General features: G+C 43.8%; 2 protein-coding genes across 5 annotated transcripts in view; one reads left to right on the top strand and one right to left on the bottom strand.

The window, feature by feature from the left end:
* Positions 1-270: 270 nt before the first annotated feature.
* On the top strand, positions 271-7,926 carry CX2H6orf52 (chromosome X2 C6orf52 homolog). Its single transcript, XM_029053173.2, has 4 exons — positions 271-530; positions 5,424-5,613; positions 6,128-6,167; positions 7,603-7,926. The coding sequence occupies exons 1-4, from the start codon at positions 490-492 to the stop codon at positions 7,758-7,760; spliced, it is 429 nt and encodes a 142-aa protein (XP_028909006.1). The 5' UTR covers positions 271-489; the 3' UTR covers positions 7,761-7,926.
* An 8,422-nt stretch (positions 7,927-16,348) lies between these two features.
* LOC100084006 (N-acetyllactosaminide beta-1,6-N-acetylglucosaminyl-transferase-like) overlaps positions 16,349-25,892 on the bottom strand; it is a 54,085-nt gene continuing 44,541 nt past the window's right edge. For all 4 annotated transcript variants that reach the window (XM_029052899.2, XM_029052901.2, XM_039910477.1 and 1 more), the window contains 2 exons: positions 22,570-22,662; positions 16,349-19,563 (listed from right to left, as the gene is read on the bottom strand). In XM_029052899.2, coding sequence (XP_028908732.1) covers positions 19,373-19,563; positions 22,570-22,662 — 284 coding nt within the window. In that variant the 3' untranslated portion in view covers positions 16,349-19,372. The remainder of the gene's footprint in view (positions 19,564-22,569; positions 22,663-25,892) is intronic.

Here is a 25,892-nt window from a genome sequence, read left to right as displayed (position 1 = left end):
AGAAGGAGGGGGGTCCTCCTCCGCCCCTCGGCGCGCCGATTTGACGTCATCAGCGATCCGCGGCTGCCCCCCTCCCTGCCTGCATGACTCGGTGGCCGCCGCCGCTCTGAAGCCGACGCGGCCTTACTCCCGCAAAACAAGGAAGAGGGCGGAGCGTCAGTGAGGCTCCCGGAGCCTGAGGTCGGGAGGGAGGGGGCGGTGGAGCAGCGGGAACGGCGCCGGCCGGGACGACCCCGAAGGGGGCCTGACGAGGGACGCTGAGGGGCGGGGTTGGGCTGGGGCCCGGCTGGTTGCTATGGGAGACGCCCGTTGCCGTCGGATCGGCCAAGGCCAGCGCTTGTGCGCCTGCGCGGGAGGCTCCAGCCTGCCCCCTTCCGGCCGTTCGATGAACTGCCGTCGCCCCTCCGCAGCCGGCGTGGGAAATCTTCCTCCAATTTTCTAGTGTGGCCCAACGGAAATAAAAGGGGGGTGTCGTGGGGCTGCATCTTGATGAGCCCCCCCCTTCAACAATCATCCTCATCCTTCTTATGGTACTTGTTAAGGAATAGTAATGATGGTAAATGGCATTTCTTAAGCCCTTACTCTGGGCCCAGCACTGTGCTAAGCGCTGGGGAGGATGCAAGGTGATCAGGTTGTCCCACCTGGGGCTCACAGTCTTAATGCCCTTTTTCCAGATGAGGGAACCGAGGCCCAGAGCATTAATTAATTAATTTTGGTATTTCTTAAGCACTTACTATGGGCTGAGCACTGTTCTAAGCACTGGGGGGGAGGCGGATACAAGGTGATCAGGTTGTCCCACCTGGGGTTCACAGTCTTAATGCCCTTCTTCCAGATGAGGGAACTGAGGCCCAGAGAATTAACTAATTATAGTATTTATTAAGCCTTTACTATGGGCCGAGCACTGTTCTAAGCGCTGGGAGGGGATACAAGGTGATCAGGTTGTCCCATCTGGGGCTCGCAGTCTTAATGCCCTTTTTCCAGATGAGGGAATTGAGGCCCAGAGAATTAATTAATTATGGTATTTATTAAGAGCTTACTATGGGCCGAGCACTGTTCTAAGTGCTGGAATTGCCATTGTTCTTGTCTGTCTCCCCCGATTAGACCGTAAGCCCGTCAAAGGGCAGGGACTGTCTCTATCTGTTACCGATTTGTCCATTCCAAGCGCTTAGTACAGTGCTCTGCACATAGTAAGCGCTCAATAAATACTGTTGAATGAATGAATGAATGAACAAGGTGATCAGGTTGTCCCACCTAGGGCTCCCCATCTTAATGCCCTTTTTCCAGATGAGGGAACTGAGGCCCAGAGAATGAATTAATTAATTATGGTATTTATTAAGCACTTACTATGGGCCTAGCACTGTTCTAAGCACTGGGGAGGGGGATACAAGGTGATCAGGTTGTCCCACCTGGGGCTCACAGTTTTCATCCCCATTTCATCCCACAGAGAAGTTAAGCGACTTGCCCAAAGTCACACTGCTGATGAATGGCAGAGCTGGGATTTGAACCCATGACCCCTTACTCCCCAGCCCGTGCTCTTTCCTACTTAAGTGATAATAATAATAAATGGTATTTGTTAAGCACTTACTATGTGCCAAGCACTGTTCTAAACACTGGGGTAGATACAGATTAATCAGGTTGGACACAACCTCTGTCCCACAAGTTCACACTCTTATCCCCATCTTACAGATGAGGTAGCTGAGGCCCAGAGAAGTGAACTGACTTAGAGAAGCAGCATGGCTCAGTGGAAAGAGCATGGATTTAGAAGTCAGAGGTCATGGGTTTAATCCTGGCTAGGCCACCTGACAGTTGTGTGACTTTGAGACTGCAGGATCCCTCATATCTTCTAATTATTTCATGCTCTCCCAAAGGCTTAGGACAGTGCTCCACATACATACCTAATATTCAATAAATACTACTGATTGATGACTGATTGCCTAACTTGAAGAAAAGCCAAAGCAGACATCTAAGCACTGGGCCTTCTACTTGTTTAAAAAACTTTCTATAGAAATGTCATCAGATTTGAGCACTTTCTGGGGGATTTTGAATGGGGATAGTTACTGCCTTAATCCAGAGCACATGCCAGCCAAGCTTTCTAATTTTACTTTTGTGGTTTCTTAAGAGTCTCAACCTCAAATATGGAAAGTGGGTTCAGCAAAGCAATTATGTGGTTTTGGCACCCGTGCCAGATTCTCTCCTTATCTTTAATGAGGGAAAAGGCGTCAGCACCTTTGTTGGTCCTGCATGTAAGTGTTGCGGAGCTTCCTCAGGGATGAGGAAACATTCAAGGTTTGATGGTGATGTCCTTGAATACACAGGGCAACCATATATGTGTATCTATACATACATAAATACATATATGCGTGTGTGTATGTGTGAAGAAAAGGTTTAAGAGTTGCGTGTCACTGTCTGAACAGGTAACTAACTCAGCAAGAGTTTTCCTAAATGTGGGGCTTTGTAAGAATATGGCCCTAACATAACAGTAAATAATGATAATTGTGGTATTTATTCAGTGCTCACTAGGAGCCAAGCACTGTACTAAGCACTGGGGTAGGTACGAGATAATCAGATGGGAAACAATTCCTGTTCCACACAGGGCTCACAGTCTAAGGCGGGGGGGAGAACAGGAATTCCACTTCCACTTTGCAGATGAGGCCCAGAGAAGTGAAGTGACTTGCCCGAGGATTAGAGCCCAGGTCCTCTGATTCCCAGGCCAGGGCTCTTTCCTCTTGACCATGAATTGAACCATGAACTGAAGGAACACCCATGCATTGTTCATAAGAACGGCACTCCCTTGACCGGGAAACTGTGACATCCAACTGTTTTATGTCACCAAACAATAGCATGAATTAGAGAACTCAGTGGACAACATGTTGACCCGAGTAACTTGTCATTCTTATGTGATTTAATGAGAATGCTAAAAATAGTGTGGCTGTACCTCCAGGGGAAAATTAAATTCCTTAACTGTGATATTTCACCCCTTCGCCTTGATTTCCTGCTCTTCTCTCTTTCGTATCCTCTTTCCGTGGGCTTTCCTTTGACCGAAATGCCCATCCGGCAAAGCAAGATGAAACGGTGTTGGTTTGTTAATTACCACCAGTTTCTTGAGTGTCGGTTCTCTCCATTTCCCATTGTTGGAGTGAAGCCTGATTGAACAAATACAAAGAGACTCTCCTTTTAAGTTGGGTGGCAGCGTTTAATCAGGTATTTTTTCAGAGAACTCTGTTCCTGTAACACCCTAACACCACCTGTGAGGGCCTTTTAAATCACCACCATTATTATTAAAGCAAGGATTGTTAAGAAACCAACAACCGAATGGAACTACTCATCACCCTTGGGAGATTAAATAGACCTTTTTAAAATTTGTTTTAAGAATGTTTATTCAACAGTTTTGCTCATTTTGAGACTCTTGAATTTAGAGAGGTTTTGAAAATGAAACATCACTCAGTTGCCTCCTTTCCCTGTGATTTATTTTAAAGTCTGTCGCTCCATTAGACTGTAAACTCTCTGAGGGAAGGGATTGTGTCTATGAACTGTATTGTACTCTCCCGAGTGCTTAGTATAGAACACTGCACAGCATGAGAAAATAAATTCCATTGATTGACTGATTGGTAGATGAGTGGGTGTAGTCAGAATTTGCAGAAAGGTGAACTCAATTTGGGGTGGAGTTTCTTGTTCTCCCAATTCTGCTACTGCCTCCTCCCTCTAGACTATAAACTCGCTGTGGGCAGGAAACATGTGTACCAACTCTATGGTATTGAACTCTCCCAAGTGCTTCGTACAGTGCTCTGCACACGGTAATCGCTCAATAAATACCAGTGATTGACTGTTGCTGCACCAACATCCTATTCTCACATTATTTTTTCTTCCAAGCAATGTAACATCCTTCCACCCCAAACTATTCTTCACATTAGTGCATAATCTTATAAATGTGCAAGTGTTTTAAATGCCTGACTAATTCCTCCTCATTATATCAGTGACCACATTATCATCCTCATTAATGGTATTTATTAATTTATTATTTTATGGTATTTGTTAAGTGCTTACTGTGTGCCAGGCACTGTTCTAAGCGCTGGGGAAGACAAAGGTTGGACACAGTCCCTGTCCCACATGGGGCTCACAGTCTTAATACCCATTTTACAGAGGAGGTAACTGAGGCACAGAGAAGTTAACTGACTTGCCCAGGTCACTCGGCAGACGTGGTGGTATTTATTGGGTGCTTACTTTGTGGAGAGCACTGTACTAAGCGCTTGGGAGAGTGCAATACCAGAGAATTGGTAAACATTCACCTCTCGCAATGAACTTATGGTTTAGATGATACTGTATGATTTTTCTTTACCAATGAAAGCCCTTTCCTATTCAGGCCTTGTTTGGGGAAGCATTTCATAGACGTTTCTACATTGTTTTGCAAACATCTGCAATGTTTATATTACTTGCTTTTATTATTTTGTCTTTCCCTTTGTGTCTTGCAAAAAAAAAACAACACACACCATTATGTGCCATTCATGGAAACACTCTTACCTTCCATTGCATCACCCTTCTGAACAGTGGACAACCTTTTGTAGCTACAGTTCTAATGTTAGCAGGAAGAACTTCAGAAACTAGGCAGAAAGGCAAAAACCCCTTTGCCTATAGCAAACAAATAACATTAACAGTATTATAATTCCTTCCAAGTAAAATTGTGTGAATTTTACACAGAGTAATTAATTAATAATAATCGCTTAGAGAAACAAGAAACCAGGAAGCAGGAGCAGCTTCAGAAATTAATTCGGCAGAAGGGTAGAAAACCCTCTGCAAATAGTAAACAAACAGTATTAAAGTTTCTTCCAAGTGAAATCGAAGGATCAGAGAAAACAGAAAAGGGGTGCTTTTCTTCAGGTTTCAGTTTCTAAAAAGACTATGACATTTTCTGTTCAGAACACTGTTTCTAGGGTTTAGCAATTAACTAGAGGGAAGACAGCTTTGTTTAATTAGTTGTTACCACGGCGTAAGCTGGGGTTGATTGCCATTCGCAAAAACTACTCTGTAAAGCAGAGAGTTTGGCTATAAGAGCCAAGTTGGGAATGGAAGCTTAGTTTTGCATGTGTGTGTTTCTAAATGGCTGCACATCAGAATACAAGAGGTTATGCTATGCCCACCAAAAGCAGTTATTATGGTGACTGGCAACGGTGAGCCTGGGGAAAGGAAGTTGTTTTCTGATAGCCATGATTCCTCTTCTATCATCTGCGATGCTTATCCTCTAACAGTTGGATAAAACTGGGTCATCTAAACAGATAAGACTTGTCATTTTCAGTCAAATTTCTTACTTTTAAGATGTGAAGCTTAGCAGAGTTTTAAGAAAGGAACTCTCCCACTTGGTTATTATTAAATTAGCTTCCTTGATCTAAATATTTCTTATTTATTTTCTCCTCTCAACCAAATATTAGGATGAAGTTTGAATGGCAGCCAAACCAAAATTACCTTTTTAGCTCCTACTATCATCACTGCCAGAATATCCAGATGGCTTGTGAATACTATACTGTTTATAACTATGGCGACGATGCTTCCAATATCCGGAACAGCTTCCCTGTTGAGGTCCCTGCTGAAAATCAAGCTGACTTTCCAGTTGTATCAGAGGTATGAATCCTCAGTGGTATTTACGGGGCACTTACTGTGGGCAGAAGCACTGTACTAGGAGCTTGGGAAGAGTACATCAGAGTTGGTAGACATGTTCCCTGTTAACAATGAGCTTATAGTCTAGCGGGTATAACTGTATTCTTAATTCTCTAGCCTATTTCCCCAACCTACTTTTCCAAGTGGATTCACTTGTTTACTAAAGAATAGTATTTAACAAGCAAAACATGAGGTTTTTATTTGGTGAATTCCTGTCCTCTGATCTTCTGTAATTCAACTTAAGTTTTACTGGCTTTAGGTTTTGGTTATATGATGTTTAAGGGCCTAATACAGCTCTCTTTTAACATTTCCTTTTTTATGCAAATAAGATTAATGTCCAGTAATACTTTGATTTTATGTGTAACACACCTATCAAAAAGTGAGAGTTGGATGAAGTTTAAAGCCTTTGGAGTAAAGGAAGTAAATTAACTTTATGTGGCTTTAAAAGAAAAATATGTAATCTAACAATATGTTTCAGGAGGCTACAACTGAAGACCAGAGTGAAGAGCAACTAGAGGGTAATGGAAACTTTTTTTTTTCCCTTCTGGATAAATTCCTTTCTATAAATGTGCCTTACATGAACTCTATCACAGTCTATTAGTGAGTAATAATAGTGGTACTTGAAAAGTAGTCAATCAATGGCATTTGAGTGCTTACCATGTCAGAGCACTGTATTAAGTGCTTGGGAGAGTACAGTACAACAGAAATTATCAGACATGTTCCCTGCCCAAAAGGAGTTTACAGTGTAGAGGGGGAGAAGCACTTATTCTGTGCCAAGCACCATGCTAGCCTCTGGGGTTGGATCTGGATAATTAGATTAGACAATGGCCCTGTCCCACAAGGGCCATATAATGGTAATAATTGCAGTATTTTATAATGTTTACTCTGCACCAAGGGGTCTGCTAAGCACTATGTTAAATACAACCCAATCAGGTTGGACATAATCTCTGTCCCACATGGGGCTCACGGTCTTCATCCCCACTTTACAGGTGAGGTAACTGAGGCACAGAGAAGTGAAGTGGGATTGCCCAAGGTCACACGGGAGACAAGTGGCAGACTCGGGATTAGAAGCCAGGTCCTTTGGACTCACAGGCCAGGGCTCTATCCACTAGGGCACACGGAAGTGACTCGCCTCAGGTCACAAAACAGAAAAGTGGCAGAGACAGGAGTAGAACCCAGGTCTTCTCACTTGCAGGCCGGTGCTCTTCCCGCAAGGCCTCTCACCTTCCTGCTCTGTCCCTGGCTCTGCTACACTGGAGGAGTGCATTGAGCCCAATGTCCAAACTGCGTCTTTGGAGCAGCAGGGATGGGGGGTGGGTGTCTTCTGTTAAACACAGTGTGAGACAGGAAGCATAAAGAAGAAAAAATGGCTTATGCAGCATAAACTGCCTGCAACGGGGAGATACTGTGCTGCTGCTTGCAAGCACAGACCTCCTCGATATGGAAGGATAAACTTTTCCAAGTCCTTTGCTTCCAATAGTGGCTCTTACACCGGGGTCTGCCATTATGGGGGTGGAGGAGGGGAGGGAGGGAGGCAATACTCCCTTGAGACTGGAAAATGGGCATCAAGACTGTGAACCTTCCCTGCATTAGTTGAAGGAAATAGGAGCCATCTCCTCCTCAAGGAAGGGCTGTTATAGAAATGACCTTCCTGCCTATCGTGACAATCGGTCAGTGGTATTTCTTGAGGGCTTACCTTGCGTAAAGCACTGTTCAGCCCTTGGAAGACTACAACTCAGTAGAGTTGGCAGATATGCTCCCTGCTCACAAGGAGTTTTGGTTAAACTCCTTTGGTTAAACTTACACCAAATCATTGGGAGTTTAAGCAGCTGCTATTACAGCCTGAAAGTCACTGGCTATGCCTCTCTGTGGAAGGATGGCAATCGTCTGTGTAAAATCTTTGGAACAGGAGTAAAACTGGTCCAATTTTGCTTCACTTTCTGGCTTTTGTAGATCCACAACTTTACCTGGATGTTGAAGAACTAAACAAAGAGTTTATGGTGGCAAGTGAAGAACTATATGACTCACTCATGAACTGTCACTGGCAGCCTCTAGATACGGTCAACTCGAAAATCCCAAATGACTTCCAAGAGGTTAACCGAAATGCATAATTTTGCTGAGTCTTTGACTTTTTTTGGAAGCATGCATGTCACTACTCTCTGATGTATTGGGACACGCCAGCCTACTGGGATTTCATAGACACATTTTTTTTTCTTTTGAAATTTAAACAGGATGCTAAAGAATTAAACAAGCTGTAAATAAAATATTGTGAGCAAATCTGTTTCTTTATATGGTATTTTGACCACACTGTTTATGAGTTATTGGCCTCTTCCTTTAAAGAACACAAAGACCACACTGCAGCTGGATTGCAGAAAGCCCGTTGCTGTGAACTTGCCTGCCTGATTTAAAATTCTGTAAAATGAATATGATGATCCAACTTAATTGGGACACACACACCAGGTGCACGTGGCATCATATATGTACCAGCATGTTGCAGAGTGAGGTGCTGTCACACAGTGACGATTTCTGCAGACATCCACCTAAACTTAAAATATTTCTCCCAGGCACCCTGCTAGTCACACCTCACTTTTTCTCTCTGCTCTTCTTTTTCTCCTCCTCATCCCAGTGGTTCCTTTTCACTCATGGAAGGCAGGAGCCTAGGGCAAGGGAAACTTGGGTTGAAAATAAATACTATCTATCAAGTGCTTACTATGTGCAGAACACTGTATTAAGTACTTGGGAGAGCACAATACAATGGAGTTGGTAGACCTGTTCCCTCCCCACAGCAAGCTTATATAGTTTAGACCTAAATGTGCCTTGTACTTCCCTAACAATAGGTATATTTTTGTATCTTTTCGTGTCTATTTCCCCATCTAGATGGTAAACTCCTACTTCATTGGGGGCAGGAAATGTGACAGTTTGTTATATTGTACTTTCCCAAGCGCTTAGGACAGTGTTCTACACACATCACTCAATAAATAGGATTGAATGAATGAGTGCAGGAATTGTCGATTGCACTCGCCCAGTATTTAGTACAGTACCCTGCTCAGATTAAGCTTCCAGTAAATGCCACTGATTTGAGGTAGGTGTGGCACTTATTCAAAGGAATTAAAAATTGTGACAGTTGGTTTATTAAACCCCTTTACTTTCAACCTCTCTAAACTGTTTCCCTGCTTGAAATAAAGCACTAAGAAGGAATAGCCTAACAGCCTGCCTGAGAGGTGTGGATCAGAGCTCTACTTCTGTCAGGTGAGGCTCTAAAGCATCATTCACTCATTCAATCGTATTTATTGGGTGCTTACTGCGTGCAGGGAACTGTACTAAGCACTTGGAAAGTACAATTTAGCAACGGACAGCAGCAAACAGTTATCAGCCCATCTCGCTCCTACCATTTCCCTCCAAGCTTCTTGAGAGAATTGTTTATACCCACTGTCTCCACTTCCTCTCCTCCAGTTCTCTCCTTGATGCCCTCCAATCTGGCTTCTGCCCTCTGCACTCCATAGAAACAGCCCTCTCTAAGGTAACCAGTGACCTCCTTCTCTCCAAATCTGATGGCCTCTACTCCATTCTAATCCTCCTAGACCCCTCAGTTGCCTCCAAAAGTGTAGACCACCCTCTTCTCCTTGAAACTTTATCCAATCTTGGATTTGCTGACACTGTCCAATCTTGGTTCTTCCCTCCTGTCTCCCTGACCGCTCCTTCTCAGTCTCTTTTCCTGCTCCTTCCCTGCCTCCTACCCCCGACAGGAAGAGTTCCTCAAGGCTCAGTTCTAGGTCCTCTTCTATTCTGCCTTTACACCCACTCCCCCTGGCCGGAGAAGCAGGCTCTGATGAGAGTCCCAGAGGTTATCACTGCTGATATGTAATTCAATTTATCCTGAATAAAGGTCATCTTTCATGTGATGAAATGACAGTGAAGTTCCATATCTCTGACTGTGTGCCAAACCTGGGACAGAGCTTGAACGAGCAGGGAGTACCCATTTCTTTCTCTTGCCACTCAACCCACTGCTAAAGAGGAAGAATCACTTTCTAAACCTTAGATTTGGCCCTTCCATTTCCCTTTTTTCAAAGTAGTCTGGACCTATCTGCTATGTTTCTCCTTTGCCCGGGCTTATTATCCCCTGAGAAAAGATGGAGTGCTGAAGCTGCATTATCACAAAAGCTTCTCTGGCGAGAGCTGGTGTTACTTTTGCCAAAGCATTCTGAGGGGCTGAGGCTGTAAAGAGCATAGACATCTGATTCAAGAGCACTTATCATGTGCCTGAGGGGTGGGTGTTGGGAAGGAGCGAGAAAGGGATGTAATCCTAGGTGCTAAGATTGCATTTCATAAATTGAATAAACTGAAATTAACAGGGGCTGTTCCAATTCCCCATTTAGTCCCAGCTGTTCCCTTTTGAAGGGCTGTTTTTCTGGGAGTGGAAAGGGAGATAATATTTTAAGTGCTCACTATGTGCCAAGCGGTATACTAAGCGCTGGGGTAGATACTAGATAAGTAGGTCACATGGCCACTTGTCAGCTCTGTGACTGTGGGCAAGTCACTTCACTTCTCTGTGCCTCAGTTACCTCATCTGTAAAATGGGGATTAACTGTGAGCCTCACGTGGGACAACCTGATGACCCTGTATCTCCCCCAGCACTTAAAACAGTACTCTGCACATAGTAAGCGCTTAACAAATACCAACATTATTATTATTATTAGGTCAGGCACAGTCTCCACCCCACATGGGACTCATAGGCTAAGTAGGAGGGAGAAAAGGTATTTGATCCCCATTTTACTGATAAGGAAACTGAGGCACAGAGAAGTTAAATGACTTGCCCAAGGTCATTTGGGCAAGTGGCAGAGATGGGATTGGAACCCAGGTCCTCTGACTCCCAGGCCCTTGCTCTTTCCACCAGGCCATGCTATCTCTTTAAACATTCTATATGTGGGATGAGGTTTGAATCTGATTTAATTATCATTCATCTACCCCAACACTTAGCACAGTGCTGGCACATAGTAAGTACTTAACAACTATCATATTATTATTAGAACTTGGCAATGCATGAGACACTTCAGAGCAATAATTCAACATAGATGAGTAAACTGTGTTGTGAATTTAACATGCACGTGAACGGTTATAAAATGAGTCATTACTTTCCATGTTCTTGCACCCCTGCAAGAGTTTTCTACAAAATTAAAATAAAATATAGCATCTGCCTCTTCTACCTCAAACAACACCACCTGCTTATTCTATTGCAAAACTATTTCAGGATTCTGAAAATCAAAGCAGAAGCCAGTGTCAGAATTCTATCTGGGCATTAAAATTTCTATAAAATGCCAAAATAAAAAAAGAACCCTGGAAAGATGTGATTTTCAGCAACAAAACTGAGGATTTGTCAACAAGGAACTGCTTGTCGCGTCTTTGAACTACACGTCTGGGAAGTTCATGTCTTAACTTGGCTTGTAAGCAGTGTTGCCTAATGGAAGGAGCATGGGCCTGGGAGTCAGAGGGCCTGAGTTCTAATCCTAGATCCTTCACTTATCTACTGTGTGACCTTGGGCAAGTCGCTTAACTTCTCTGTGCTTCAGTTCCCTTATCTGTAAAAAGGGATTTCAATCAATACCTGTTCTTCCTAATTAGACTGTGAGCCCCATGTGGGACCTGGTTATCTCGACTCTACCAAAGCACTTAACATAGTAAGTGCTTAGCAAATGCCATTTTTAGCAAAGTCCTATTTTTAGCCCCACCCTGGCATTCAATACATTTGAAATAAACTTACAAAGATTAAAGCAAAAAGTATTGAGCCTCCTCAGGCCAACAGATTGGGTGGGAGAAAATACATTTTGTTAGAGTCTGTACTTTCTGTCTCTTTATGCATCAGTTCACTCATCTCTTCATTTGACATTCTTCAGATCTTCATCCCCAGCTCTTCCTCTTTCCACCCGCCTCCACTCCTCCCTCTGTAAACTGTGTTAGGGCAATACTGGTATTTAATTACTCTGAGAAAAGCCCCTTTGATTCAGAGCTGCAGAGCGACAGAAAGCCAGGCACCTGTCTGACTTCAGCCCCTCCACATTCATCCTCATTTGACAGAACTCTGCCCTCCTTTCCACTCGGCAACACTATTTCTTCTCCCTGACTCTCTTACCCCCACCAATTAACTCCCTTCTGGAGTCCCCGTTCATTCATTCATTCATTCATTCATTCATTCATTCGTATTTATTGAGTGCTTACTGTGTGCAGAGCATTGTACCAAGTGCTTGGAAGAGTACGATACAACAATAAACAGACGCATTCCCTACCCACAGACTTAATATATCCAAACAGAATTCCTTGTCTTCCCACCCAAACCCTGTCTCCTCTGATTTTCCTGTCACCGAAGACAGCACCCCCATCCTTCCTGTCTCACACACCGGCAAACTGGGTGTTATGCTTGACTCATTGTTCTCCTTCAACCCACATATTCAATCTCTGACTAAATCCTGTCGGTCCGACCTTCACAACGTCACTAAAATCCACCCCTTCCTCTCCATCCAAACTGCTACCATGTTAATCCGAGCATTTATCCTATCCCACCTTGATTACTGTATCGGCCTCCTTGCTGACATCCCTGCTTCCTGTCTCTCCCCACTGCAGTCCATACTTCACTCTGTTGCCTGGATTATTTTTTTATAAACACATTCAGGCCATGTTCCCCCTCTCCTCAAGAACCTCCAGTGGTTGCCCATCTACCTCTGCATCACACAGAAACTCCTAAACATCTGTCTTAAAGCAATCAATCACCTTGCCCCCTCCTACCTCACTTCGCTACTCTCCTACTACATAACTCAGTCTGCATATTTTGCTCCTCTAATGCCACCCTACTCACTGTACCTCAGTCTCATCTATCTCCCCAATGACCTCTTGCCCATGTCCTGCCTCTGGCCTGGAACACCATACCTCTTTTTCTCTGACAGATATTCTCCCCAGTACCGAAGGCACATTTCCTCCAACAGGCCTTCCCTGACAGCCCTCATTTCCTCTTTTCCCATTCCTTTCTTCATCACCCTTGCACTAGGATTTGCTCCCTTTATTCACCCTTCCCTCAGCCCCACGACACTAGTGTACATGTCCATTATTTATTTACTATGTCTCCCGCTCTAGACTGTGGGTTCACTGTGAGTAGGGAACGTTTCCACCAACTCTGTTATAATTGTACTCTTCCAAGTGCTTAGTACAGTGCTTCTCAATATGAAGAAAAAGTACTGAAGAAAGAAAAATGTTCTGTGTACCAATTCCCTCTGTAGAAGTAAAAAACAAGCTGGAGGTATTTGAGTTCAGGGTTTTTTTGTGGGGGGTTTCGTTCATTTGTTTTGTCTCATGCAAACACGGATGTGGTGATTTTAGTTGACAGAAGTAGAAAATGACTGGGTTTCTCCAGGGTTCAAAGTGAGATGGCATAAGGACTAGGGGAAGGAAAGGGAAAAAAGGTTAGAGAGAGAAATTCATGTGAAAAAGAGGTAGAAAGAGAAATGAAGATGACAAATATTAGGAGAAAGAGTGAGGAATGAGAATCAAGTGGGGAAAGAGGAACTTAAATTATCTTTGGGCTGCTACTCTCTGTCGTCCATTGTAGAAACCTCCTCTCCTGGCTCAAAGAGGCCGATTCTGCCTCAGTCAGATGGCCACCACCCGGTCACCTGGCCACACTAGAATTGCCCCTTCCAGACCTGAAGGAAGTGCTGGCCACTCTGTTGTTCAAGAGCTATTGCAGCTGCTGAAGAGGAAGCTGCCCAACTTCTTTCCTCCGCCTCTTCCTCCTTGCTGCTCTTTCTCTACTGCCATGACTTATGGAGTTCTCTCCAGCCACACCTGCCAAAAGGGACATCGTAATGCGGTCCTACATGAGGAGCGGTGGGAGTACTAGTAGGAGCGATAGAAGCAGTCAGTTGTATTTATTGAGCACTTACTGTGTTCACAGTGCTATACTAGGTGCTTGGGAGAGTACAATCTAACAATATAACAGACATATTCCCTGCCCATAATGAGCTTACAGTCCAGTGGGAGAGACAGACATTACTATTAATAAATAAATTACAGAGATGTGTATTAAGTGCTATAAGGCTGGGGGGGGTGTGGACGGGGAGTGCTGAATGAAGGCCAACACAGAAGAGAGTTGAAGAAAAGGAAAAGAGAGCCAGGGAAAGCCTCTTGGAGGAGATGTGCCTTCAATAAGGCACTGAAGGGTAGGAGAGTGTCTGTTGGATATGAAGAGGGAGGTCATTCCAGGCCAAGGCAGAATATGGGTGAGAGGTTGGCTGTGGGATAAACTAGATTGAGATACAGGGAGGTTAGCATTAGAGGAGCGAAGTGCGTGGGCTGGGTTGTAGTAGGAGAGTAGTAAGCTGAGGTAGGACGGGGCAAGGTGATTGAGTGCTTTAAAGCCCGTGGTGAGAAGTTTCTGTTTGATGTGGAGGTGGATGGGCAACCACTGGAATGTCTTGAGGAGTGGGGAAGCATGGCCTTCATGTTTTTGTAGAAAAATGATGCAGGCAGCAGAGTGAAATATGGACTGGAGTGGGGAGAGACAGAAGGCTGGGAGGTCAGCAAGGAGGCTGATTCAGTAATCAAGGCGGGTTGGGCTAAATGCTTGGATTAGCTTGGAAGCAGTTTGGATGGAAAGGAAAGGGTGGATTTTAGCAACGCCGTGAAGGTCAAACCGACAGGATTTGATGAGGGATTGAATATGTGGGTTGAATGACAGAGAGGAGTCAAGGATAACACCAAAATTACAGACTTGTCAGACAGGAAGGATGGGAAAGCTGGGAGAGGACAGGATTTAGGTGGGAGACTAAGAAGTTCTGCTCTGCTGCTTCTACTTTCCTGCTGACTCAGGACAAACCACAAGTGAGGCCCCAGGATGGTACTAATGAGGGGGAAACAAGAATCCCCACTGATGTCAGTCGGTGATCCGATGAAGTAGGGGGCCCCTGGCAGGCAAGGACCCAAGATGGCACGGGTCGGGGAGAGGGAGGTCGACAGCGGGGACTACCAGCAGCGTTGAGGCCTTTTGAATGATAAAACAGAAGTCCCCAAGAATTGTCACTAACTCATCTAACACTTGGTTACCTTATCTATGTGTGACTCAGATGTAAAACCAATTGGTTCCTGAAAACTGTATGTTGAGACCAATATTTTTCATGGGAACAATCTAAATGGGGAATTGGGTCCCGATCTTGGCTCCTAGATCCTATTTTGACCAAATCTGCTCATAACATTGTTATTAGTAATAGATACATTAATGTATTTATATTGTGTCAGAGGAGTTCCACGATAAGATAGCCAAATTTTACCTCACTGTAAATAAAATAGAGAGGCTGATCCTCTCTGATGAGTGTGGCTGGTGATCAGGGAAGTAACTGCCCTCCACCTCTCTCTCTCTCTTTAAATTCCGATCCTCCCCATCACAGCTTTTTAAAGTTGCTTCCCCATCCTACAGCTTGTTTTCTGCTCCCACCCCACATTTCTTTTTTATGGTATTTGTTAAGTGCTTACTACATGTCAAGCATGGTTCTAAACGCTGGGATATTTATAAATGAATTGGGTTGGACATGGTCCCTGTCCCACAGGGGTTCACGGTCTAAATAGGAGGGAGAACAGGAAAACTGAGGCACAGAAAAGTTAAGTGACTTACCCAAGGTCTCATTGCAGACAAGTGGCAGAGCCAGAATTAAAACCCAAATCTTTCTGACTCCCAGGCCCGGGCTCTAGCTGCTAGGCCACGCTACTATTCTGAGGAGGAGGAGGAAGAGGAGAAGGAGAAGGAGGAGGAGGGACACTAGTGATTCTTTATTAGTGTTAATAAAATAGTTTGGGACATTTTAAAATCAAATTAATAATAATACAAATAATAATGGTATTTGTTAAGCACTTCATATGAGCCAAGCACTGTACTAAATGCTGGGATACAAGGTAATCAGGTCAGACACAGTCCCTGTCCCATAAGGGGCTGACAGCCTATGGGGGAGGGAGAACAGGTACTGATGACCCATTTTATAGATAAGAAGGTTAAGTAAGTTGCTCATGGTCATAAAATAGGCAAGTGGGAGGGCTGAGATTAGAACCCAGATCTTTTGCCTCCTAGGCTTAGGAACTTTCCATTAGGCCACAAGTGGCAGAGCCTGTTTTCCAGCCTAGTACAGTTAAAAATGAAAGGAAAATAGTACCCAGTAAGTAAGAATAATTACCTAATTCATTTACAAGTATAGTACTGCATTTCATACTGTTAAAGGACACCCATCCCTCCACCCCCTAAATTAAAAGGAAATATGTAAACTAACTACCAATTTCTAATGTTCTCAGCTGGGAGAATTTTCATTTTTGGGCCTTCATTCTTAGACTCTGAATCCTGTGAGAAACAGGGAGTATGTCTGAACTGATTACCTTGTATCTACCCCAGAACATAGCATAGTGCTTTGACACATAGTGTTTACCAATAAATGCCATTATAATGATCTTAACGAATAATAATCCCTATCAAACATCCAAGTAATAATAATTAGTCCAATTGCAGGATTTTCAGTTCCTCTGCAGTAAATCTGTTCTGATTCTTTAAAGATTTCTTTTCAACCCCTCTTAAAACACATTTACATTCCTTGTGGGAACCACTGTCTTGTTCATCTTCCCTGCTGGAAAGGGATTCAACCACCCAACAACCTCAGAAATTCACATAACTCAGGAGGTTGGAAAATATTATATTAATTTATTCCCAAGAAAACAGAACACAGAACATTGTTAACAAAGACATTTGCAGTACTTTCAGGGCAGGCCGCAGAGCGGTCAAATCAGCAGCTCTTCCCCTATCCACGGAAGGGTGAACAAACCTCTAACTCGGCATGTAAACACATAACATGTAGACACGTAAATACCTTCTAGACCTGAAAGGGTTCTTCCAGCTGCTGGGAGAGAGCAGTCCAGTGGCTTTAGTCATTGGTGGATTTACATTTTCTGACCCTACCGTTGCTACTTCTTGGTATGATATGTCTCTGCCTAGTTGGCCATACTGCCTTGGTTTTTCACTGGCAAGAAAACCAGTGCCTTTCCCTTTGTATGTGGTACAAATAGCATCAATCAAATAAACACACTAAAGAAAAAGATAAACTTTTAGGAGAAAAAAGAAAATACTTGGCATTCCGGAAGATTAAAGGGATCGATACTACAGCAGACTAGAAATGTACCATTATCATTTACACAGTGTCATCAAACTTTTCTGACTACATTCCGTGCTGGAACTGATTCAGAATAGACTGCTGAGTAAATGTGTTTTAGCTCACCCAATTAGAAGGTTCTGGCTCAGGAAGTAAACTGTGCCTGCCCCTCAATACGTGACAACTCAAAGCCCAGGAGAGACCCTGGCTAATTGTGGGTTGTTTCGCGTGTGCCAAAAGGCCAGTAAATCTATGATCTCCTCAATCCTTGGCTGGAAACAAGTCTACCTCCATCAAATTCCGGAATCTAGAACTGCATGAGTATCTTGAAATATTAACGCACCAGGATTCCCCCGGTGGGGAGTGGGGTCGGGGGGGGATATTCCAGATGCTGAGGTAACTGCCTCGGTTTTCAGTGTCTTTCAAGACCCGCAACCATATTTTGACTTCCCAGTGCTGAGGTGCCTGCAGTCTATATAGCCAGTTACACCTGAACCCCTTGTAAGAGCCCTTTAACCCTGTTGGTTTGAATTGGTTTGGTCAGCAAGGAACCTGGGCCAGGAGAGTAGCTTGATGAAATGTGGAATGAAGGCATTTTAATAAGAGGCTTTTTGTTAGCTTGCTCTCTCCTTCTTTCTTCCCAACTCGTGGTCTCATCAGGGAGTCAGAGCGGCAGCAGCACTGACATACTCCTATAACTACAGGCATATGTTCTCAGCATCAAAGTTTCCACCTGTTAGGCAAAGTTAAAACCTTACTGCTTAACACATAAAACCATCTCTCCAAGTTCCGCTTACGACGGCATTGGAAGGGGCCACATAAGTGAATAACTATTAGTTCTGAGGGCCTAAAAAACTAGCATTGTACTTAATTTAAAAAAAAAAACACACCAAACACACACACACTTCACATTTAAAACTGAACGGTCCTCACAAGCATTCAGAAACACTCATTTCAGTCCTGGCTGGAGGCACAAGGGCTAGTGGTGACAGTTGTGTTGATTCCATTTTTCGGAGTGGTTATTTTTCCCAGTGGAAATAACTGTTTCACGCCCACACCCGTCGGGGGCGAAACAAACCTCCAGCACCAAATAAACGTTCACAGGTAGAGCGTTGTGAAGAATGAGAAATGACTGGGGGGTTAGATTCGACTAGCCTCACTTCAGAGTACATCTGGGGGCTGCAAAAATTAGCTATTTTGCCTGTTTCACATGTAATGTTTGGGCCTCTTCCAAACTCAAGAGGCCGCTCCCACTGCCCTGTTGTCTTTCTATAGGTCTTTCCTGCCATTTCCAAAATACACAAAGGATGGCACCTGGTGAACTGAGGCAGTAAACAGCCTCCAGCCATTTGTCCCAGCTGTCAACTGGGAACAAGCAAAAGGCTATTAGTAGTCAAGGCCTGCATTGCTTTACCTCTATTTCAAGTTCCCAAGTGCCTAGTGAAATGCCCAGTCCACAGAGGGCCTTCAAAGTGGTGGATGACTGTTCAAGCTTTTGAACCCCCAAATCCAACCTGCTTGATTTCAAAGGAAATGGGGATCTACTGATCTAAAAAAGAATACAAACTACCGGTGCTTACCTAGCATAATATTGAACAGGAGGTTGTGGATCCTTCTGTCAACAGAAACTCATGGAGTCCGATGCAAAAGGACCCTTCTAGGTCTAGGTTGCAGACTCAACCACCAGAGCTCCAAAACAACCAATAGAGATACCGTACTCTCTCAGTTTCACAGCTACGATCAGGCATACTTGTCCTATCTCGTCTCCCTTCTTGCAAGAAGTCTGCAGGGATGGCGGTGGGAATGGGGAAGAGGGGTTTAAAGAAGGGAAAAACCCGATAATGACAGTGGAGACATTGTTGCCCCCTGTATTTCCAAATGGTCCAGCTGTTCACACCTGCCTCAAGGCAAAATTCAGTGCTTTTCCCAGAATGTTCGATGAAAATTTTTTAGACTACAATGAATAAACAACCCAAAACACTTAATGCTCATTCTCAAAATCCAGATACTCTTAAAGTTCAGTAGCACGGATTTAGAGAGAAGATGGCGGAATGTCTACAGTTCTATTTCCTCAGCTGTCCAACGTGGCTTAGCAGGGAACAACGGAATTTGTAGATACGTGGCTGTGAGCCTATAACCACATGTTATAAAGATGAACCTTTCTGCTTTTCAAAAAAAATAAAATCAAATTGGGATAATTCTATTCCCTTGTACACTGTGTGGAGATGACTACAGGAAGGGTGTACATACAACTGTGATGTAAGTGTCTATGACAATATACCCAAGCTAAACCTGTAGACAGAAGCAGCCATAGATGGACAAAGTGCAAGTACAACAGATTATGCTTCACAATATAACCAGCTTCCATGCTAGAATATGTTCTATTGTGGATAATGGAAACTTTCAGTGCTGAAGTTGCAGACTTAACCTGTTATGTGAGAAGTGTGACAAAGACAGTGTTTAGATAGAAGGGAGGGCTCCCTTCCAAAACAACAGCCATTGGCTATTCTGAATTTTTCTTTCTGCACCATTTCCCTTGAGTTGGGAGGAGCTGTGAATTAAAAGTGCCAGCTAATCTCTACTGGAGTCTCGCTTTGGTTCAGAGCTCTCTCTCGATGTCTCAGTTCCAAGCATTCCAAAGTAAGCGGGTATGACTTAAGCTCAAATTTGTTGGCAAACATGCTGGAGGAATCAAAAAGCCACTTTAAGTCACCGGTTCCATAGATGCAAATGCCCCGTACGTAATGGCCTGCAAGAAGAAAGAGGAAGAGAATCACAATCAAGACCCATTACATTCTCTAAATGGTAGGAAACTAATTTTGTCAATCAAAATATAAATGTAGGGTCTCTACAATTGTTGCATTTCTTGGGTCACCTACATTCTTTAATATGTTTTAAAAATAAAGATAAAACAATGTATAAAATGCAGGAGTTCCTTTGTTTTCAAAGGCAATTGATGCAAATTTGAAGAATAGGGGGGAAAAAGAAGGAACATGTTACAGTGATAAAATTTAAACTGTTCTCTTTGTAAATGCCAATTTTCTGGGCCCATGCTACTCCTCCTCTGATACTATTAGTTCACCTCCTCCTCTAGTATTGAGTCTCTAAACCCTTTGGGATTCAGCTTCCAGGATCTTGCAGTCTGGCTCTAAAGTGATGATAATCATTCCGCAGAGCTGCAGACTATGGTATTATCTGTACAACTCCAGTGCCTCCCATTCAGCTCTAATGAAGCCCTCTGGCTTGGTTATCAGGCAGGGCGAGCGATGTGCCAGGATCTCAGGAATGCACTCCGCACTGCCAGACCCGAAGATTGTACAAATCAGAGCCGCCCGCTCCCTGCCTGCCTCTACAAACAATTTTCCTCCAGAAAGTTGGCTTCCACAAGAAAAGGTGGATACCCTGGAACATACTGCTCGAGTCATGAGGTGAGCGGAGTGGCAGAGCCGGGCAATAAATTTCCTGATGCCTGGTAGCCTACTGGAGAGCAAAATCATGCCCTTTTTTTATGGTATTTGTTAATCTCTTACTATGTGCCAAACACTGTTCTGAGCACTGGGGTAGATACAAGTTAATTAGGTTGGACATAGTCCCTTTCCCGCATGGGGCTCACAGTCTAAGTAGGAGGGAGGCAAGGAGAACTGAGGCACAGTAAGCTCATCTTCTAGACTGTAAGCTCACTGTGGGCAGGCAATGTGTCTGCTATATTGTTGTATTGTACTCTCCCAAGTGCTTAGTACAGGGCTTGCATACAGTAAGCGCTCAATAAACGCAATTGACTGACTGAGCACTGAGGTGATTTGACCAAGGTCACACAGCAAGCAATTGGCAAGGCCAGAATTAGAACGTAGGTCCTCTGACTCCCAGGCCCATGCTCCTTCCAGGAGGGCCATGCTGCTTCTCCGCCCCTTCCTCTACCTGCCCCTTTCTCCCTTCCACACTGGCCATCCCAACTTCTATCTGAAGCAGAAATGGTCTGACCGGGTTCATGTACCAGGCTGTCTGCCAGAGCCTTGTAACAGGATACCAAATCTGATTCTGGGCATTAGCTCATCCCATTGAGAAAGTCTCTGGGTATCCAACCATCTCCTTCCTTCTCTTCATCTCATAGTGCAAAATGCCATAATGGAGAGGCTGGGGAGGCTAATGATAACTGCCATATCTGCCAAGCACTATTCTAAATGCTGCGATAGATACAAAACAATCAGACTTGACACAATCACTGACCCACAAGGAACTCACAGTATAAGGGGGAGGAAGAATGGGTATTAAATCCCTAGGCCCGGGCTCTTTCCACTAAGCTACACTGCTGCCTCTATACCAAACCACCCATGGGGCAATTTAACAGTTCAGAGGCGGGCATGGCACTTTAGGAGGGTAGGCCTTCTTCTGGGGGTGGTGGGAAGTAGGAGCAGGCAGTGAGGAGTGGGTGACTGAAGCTTAGCCACGCTTCTTCAGTGAGTGTAGGAAGCCCGAAAAACAGTGCTTGGCACATAGTAAGCGCTTAACAAATACCACCATCCTCATCATTGAAGATGGAAAGCCACTGACTGAAATGGCTCTGTAAGAGTGTGAGATGGAAACCCTGCTGCAGAACAAAGCAGTCTTAATAATTGGATAATAATTACTGTGGTACTTGTTAAGCACTTACTATGTGCTTAACAAAAATCATTTAAAAAAAATACAGCTTGACTCTAAGCCACCTGAAAAACATTGCTTCTTCCAGCTCATACACAGGCCTTCGGGAGCCCCAGAGAGATGTCTGGGGCCCAGTTTCTGATTTGGGGGTGGATCTGGGTTTGAAAATGGGACCCTGGTTAGGCCCTCTTTTCTTGCAACTTCAGATTGTGAAGGGGGAGGAGAACTAAAATAGCTTCCTCTAGGTCACAGATGAGAGGTTTAAGAGACTGGTAAACGTCTCTTTCCCCTCTCCTGTCCCTTCTCTCTTGTCGCTCTCTCCAGGGTCAGAAAGGGGATTTGGTGTTCCTTGCTATACTGCAGCCTCAGTCTCCAGAGGAAGCAGGTTTTAAATAAGTTTCATTCTGGGCCTTTAAAATTCCCACATCGAGAACTAATTATAACTATAAATACTGCTATTGCTACACCTAATAATCTTCAAACAAATAGATCCACACCCAAGGCAAGAGCAATTTGTAATAGGCAGTTGGAATATAATCTTACCTATTTAATTCATTGCATATCAGCCTCCTAAAGCAGGGTAAATCTCTCTGACTTGATGGTTTCTGCCTTTTCTCTCTGCTACTAATGGATCACACTATCCCTACCCTCAGAGAAACCCTCCTCTCTAAAAGACGCACATTCACCAATTCCACTGTCTTTTGTCTTCTTGATAATGATGTATTAGGTAGCTAATGACTTTCCAAATTTTTAGCAATTGGAAACATTTTGAAAGTGCAACCTGCCTACAAATGCCCAATTACCTAAGTATCCCACCCACAAGAAGGAGTTGGACATGCCAGTCCAATGAAGAGTATAAACACATGCAATTTTAAAAAAATATTTATGATAGCACTTATCACCCGGGACCTCAAAGATTTTCACAGTTTCTTAAACTGAGAACTGATGTATCCACAGTCACTGGCAGGTATCCAAATCTTTCTGACCCCTCTGAATGCAGTTCCCACCCTTGCCTTCCAAAATACACCACTTTATGCCAGATACATCAGTCTGTGGGATATCCTCGGTTTCATTTTATGACAAGAGGGAAATACAGTGAAACAAATATTTACATTACCGTGACAGCCTCCATGCTGTTGCTCCATATCATTCCATTTTATCGCTCGCAGATTCCCTTCCCAGGATGCATTTGGCATGGATCCCGGGACACCTGCCATTTTGATAAAGGAGAAAGGCAATTATGAAGCAGACAGGAGTTGAAGATCGTGAAAGGATTCTAACGCCCTTTGTTGAACTTTGCTTATTCATTTTCATTATCTGTCATGATCTGTATCATCCATCAGGAAAGATGTTAGATGGTAAAAATGGACCCAGAATGATCTGTGCAGTCAATGGTATACAATATAGATCCTGGAATGGAATGAAATTACACAGTCTGTTCCAACTTGGTCTAGAAAAATTGGAAGCCCAGCTCAATCCTTTAAAAAAAAATGCCTGAACCAGGGCCAGGTATTTGAAACCAGGACTGGGCATAGTCCCCTCTAAGTATCTGACTTCTCCACTATATTGTAAACTCCTTGAGGGCAGGGATCATGTCTACTAACTCTATTATACCCTCCAAAGTGCTTGGTACTGTGATCTACATTCAGTAAGTGCTCAGGAAAAACCATGGATTAAGTGGGCTGCCTCTAACAGCCCCTAATGTACCTCCACATCCTTCTCAATCAAACCTACCTTGGACTTGGGATTCCTTTTAAGTAAGAAAGGAAATAACCAAAAGCTTTTTTTAAGACAGTAGTCACTGTGGTGTGAACCTTGAGTACCATGTGGACCGATAAGCTCTCTTAGGGAGTGTATAGCGAAAAGTATAGAGTATCCAAAACAAATTCTGAGGGATAACCACCGTTCGAGGATGAGGTGCAAAAACATCAGTGAATGAGATAGAAAAGGGATGGTCAGAGAGAGAGGACAAACACAGGCAGGCAGCACTGTGCAGCAGCACAAGCAGTGGAAAGAGAATGGGCTTGAGAGTCAGAGGATATGGGTTTTAATCGCAGCTCGACCATGTGTCTGCTGTGAGACCTTGGGCAAGCCACTTAACTTCTCTTGCCTCAGTTAACTCATCTGTAAAATGGGGATTAAGACTGTGAGCCTCATGTGGGATAATCTGATTTACCTTGCATCTACCCCGAGAACAGTGCTCGGCACATAGTAAGTGCTTAACAAATAGCATAATTATTATTACTATGCATGCCCTTGAATCTAAGGTTGGCTGGTGTTTCTAGAAGGAAGAACTTTTCAACAGTGTTAAAGCAGCAGGAGGTCAAAGGGGGATTAGGATAGACTGGAGCTAATATCATCATCATAATAAGAATAATAATGCTAATTGTAGTATTTGTTAAGCACTAATTACATGCCAAGAGCTGTACTAAGCACTGGGGTAGCCCCATGGAGCTCACAGTCTAAGTAGGAGGGCCAACAGGTATTGAATCCACATTTTGCATTGGAGGGAACCGAGGCACAGAGAAGCTAAGTGACTTGCACAGGTCACACAGCAGGTAAGTGGCAGCGCCAGGATTAGCACCCAGGTCCTCTGACTCCCTAGCCCATGCCATTTCCACTAGGCAACACTGCTTCTCAGTCCATTATGCCTGGCTAAGACCACACAGCCAAGGTGGGGAACCTTGATAAGTGCAGTTTCAGTGGGGTGAAATGGGGGAAAACCAAATTTGAGGGGAACAGGAATAAAGTTTGAGGAGAAGACGTAATGATAACCATACTAATAATACTTTTGCTTTAGCCCTTCTTTCTTAAAAGGAGTTTGGACAGGAATGGGACCAGGGAGATAGACTGCCAGAGGATGTTATGGAATCGAAAAAAGGCTTTTTAGGTATTGAAGAGACTTGAACGTGTTTGAAAGCAGAGGAGAAGGAGCCCACAGAGTGTGAGGGGTTGAAAATGGCAGCAAGAGAGGGGAAGAGGCTCCGTCAGTCAATCAGTCAGTGGAGGAGGCGACCTTCTTCCCCTACTTAATGCTTCTTCAGCACCAGCTAATCACCTAAGCACTCACAATCTCCCATAGCACTTACATACACATCTTCCCTCACTAAGCACTAACTCATGTACATATCCCCTCTCCTTCTTCCTCATATCTGTAATTTACTTAGTGTCCGCCGCTCCCACCCCATCTCCACCAGACTGTAAACTTCTTGAGGGCATGAGTCATGCCCTCTAATTCTATTGTACTCTCCCAAGTGCTTAGTATAGAGCCTTGTATATGGTAAGCATTCATGATATAGTATCGATGGGATGAAGAGGGTGGGAGCAAGGGATTTTAAAAGGTGATGAAGTAGAAAGTAGATTTTGAGAGTAGACCTCCTCTTGAGAAATAGCTGGGAGGGAGAAGACAGGAGAGAGTTTGAAGGGAAAAGTGGGGGACTTAGGGAAGTTCACACCTGATGGTTTCTATTTTATCCACTTTCTCATCGCACTTTATCCTAGTCTCTCCCACTCCCTCTCCCTTGCCGATGCCCTTCTTCCTGCCTAAAACCTCTGCCCCTTCCACTTTTGCCCAACCACCACAATTCCCATCTGCAAAGCTCTCCACAAATCACATCTCCTCCAGGTAACTTTTGCCAGTTAAATTCCCCCCATCCCAAATTATGTTAGTAAAAAAAAACCCAAAAAACTCCAGGTCTTTATGCAGCTAGCCCTAGGGTTTTTTGTTTTTTTTTTCAATTATTTGTGTTTTCATACTCTAGCCAGCTGCATCTCTCCATCTTCTCCCTCTATTTGTAAATAATTTATGCCTACCTTTCTCCTCTAAACTGTAAAAAATAATCATTGTGGTATTGTTAAGTGTTACTATGTGCCCAGAACTGTACTAAGCACTAGAGTAGATGCAAGATAATCTGGTCAGTCACAGAAACCTTGTCTTTTTCTTCTATTGTCCTCCAAATACTTGGTACAGTGCTGTGCACACAGTAGGTGCTCAATAAATACCACTAAAGATGAGGATGGTGAGAGGATGACAAGGGAAAATGACATACAAAAGACACATTCCTGAATGTTTTTACTTCCATAAAAGGAAAACGATATCTACCTACTGGTCAAAGAAATCGATCCACTCTAATCGAAAGACAAGGGGTTATAAAATAAATGATAACCCGATGCTAAAACATAAGCCTTGCTTCAGGCAGCCAATCGATCAATCAATCAGTAGTATTTATTGAGAGCTCACTGTGTGCAGAGCAATGCGAAATGCTCGGAAAAGTACAATGGTAGACATGCTCCCTTCCCACACTTAGCTTACAGTCTAGAAGTGGATACAGAGATTAATATAAATAAAGCACAGATAAGTACATAAGTGCTGTGTGGCTGAGGGAGGGGTGAATAAAGGGTGGAAATCCAAGTGCAAAGGTGACACAGAAGGGAGAGGGA

The sequence above is a fragment of the Ornithorhynchus anatinus genome, chromosome X2 (assembly GCF_004115215.2).
Source record: "Ornithorhynchus anatinus isolate Pmale09 chromosome X2, mOrnAna1.pri.v4, whole genome shotgun sequence".
Lineage (NCBI taxonomy): Eukaryota > Metazoa > Chordata > Mammalia > Monotremata > Ornithorhynchidae > Ornithorhynchus > Ornithorhynchus anatinus.
The sequence above is the reverse complement of the archived record's forward strand: the minus strand, read 5'-3'. Positions and strand labels throughout refer to the sequence as shown.

Coding starts and splice junctions, on each gene's coding strand:
- CX2H6orf52 (XM_029053173.2), top strand. CDS start 490: ATGAGCCCCCCCCTTCAACAATCATCCTCATCCTTCTTATG. Junction 531..5,423: donor TCATCCTCATCCTTCTTATG/GTACTTGTTAAG, acceptor ACCAAATATTAG/GATGAAGTTTGAATGGCAGC. Junction 5,614..6,127: donor ACTTTCCAGTTGTATCAGAG/GTATGAATCCTC, acceptor AATATGTTTCAG/GAGGCTACAACTGAAGACCA.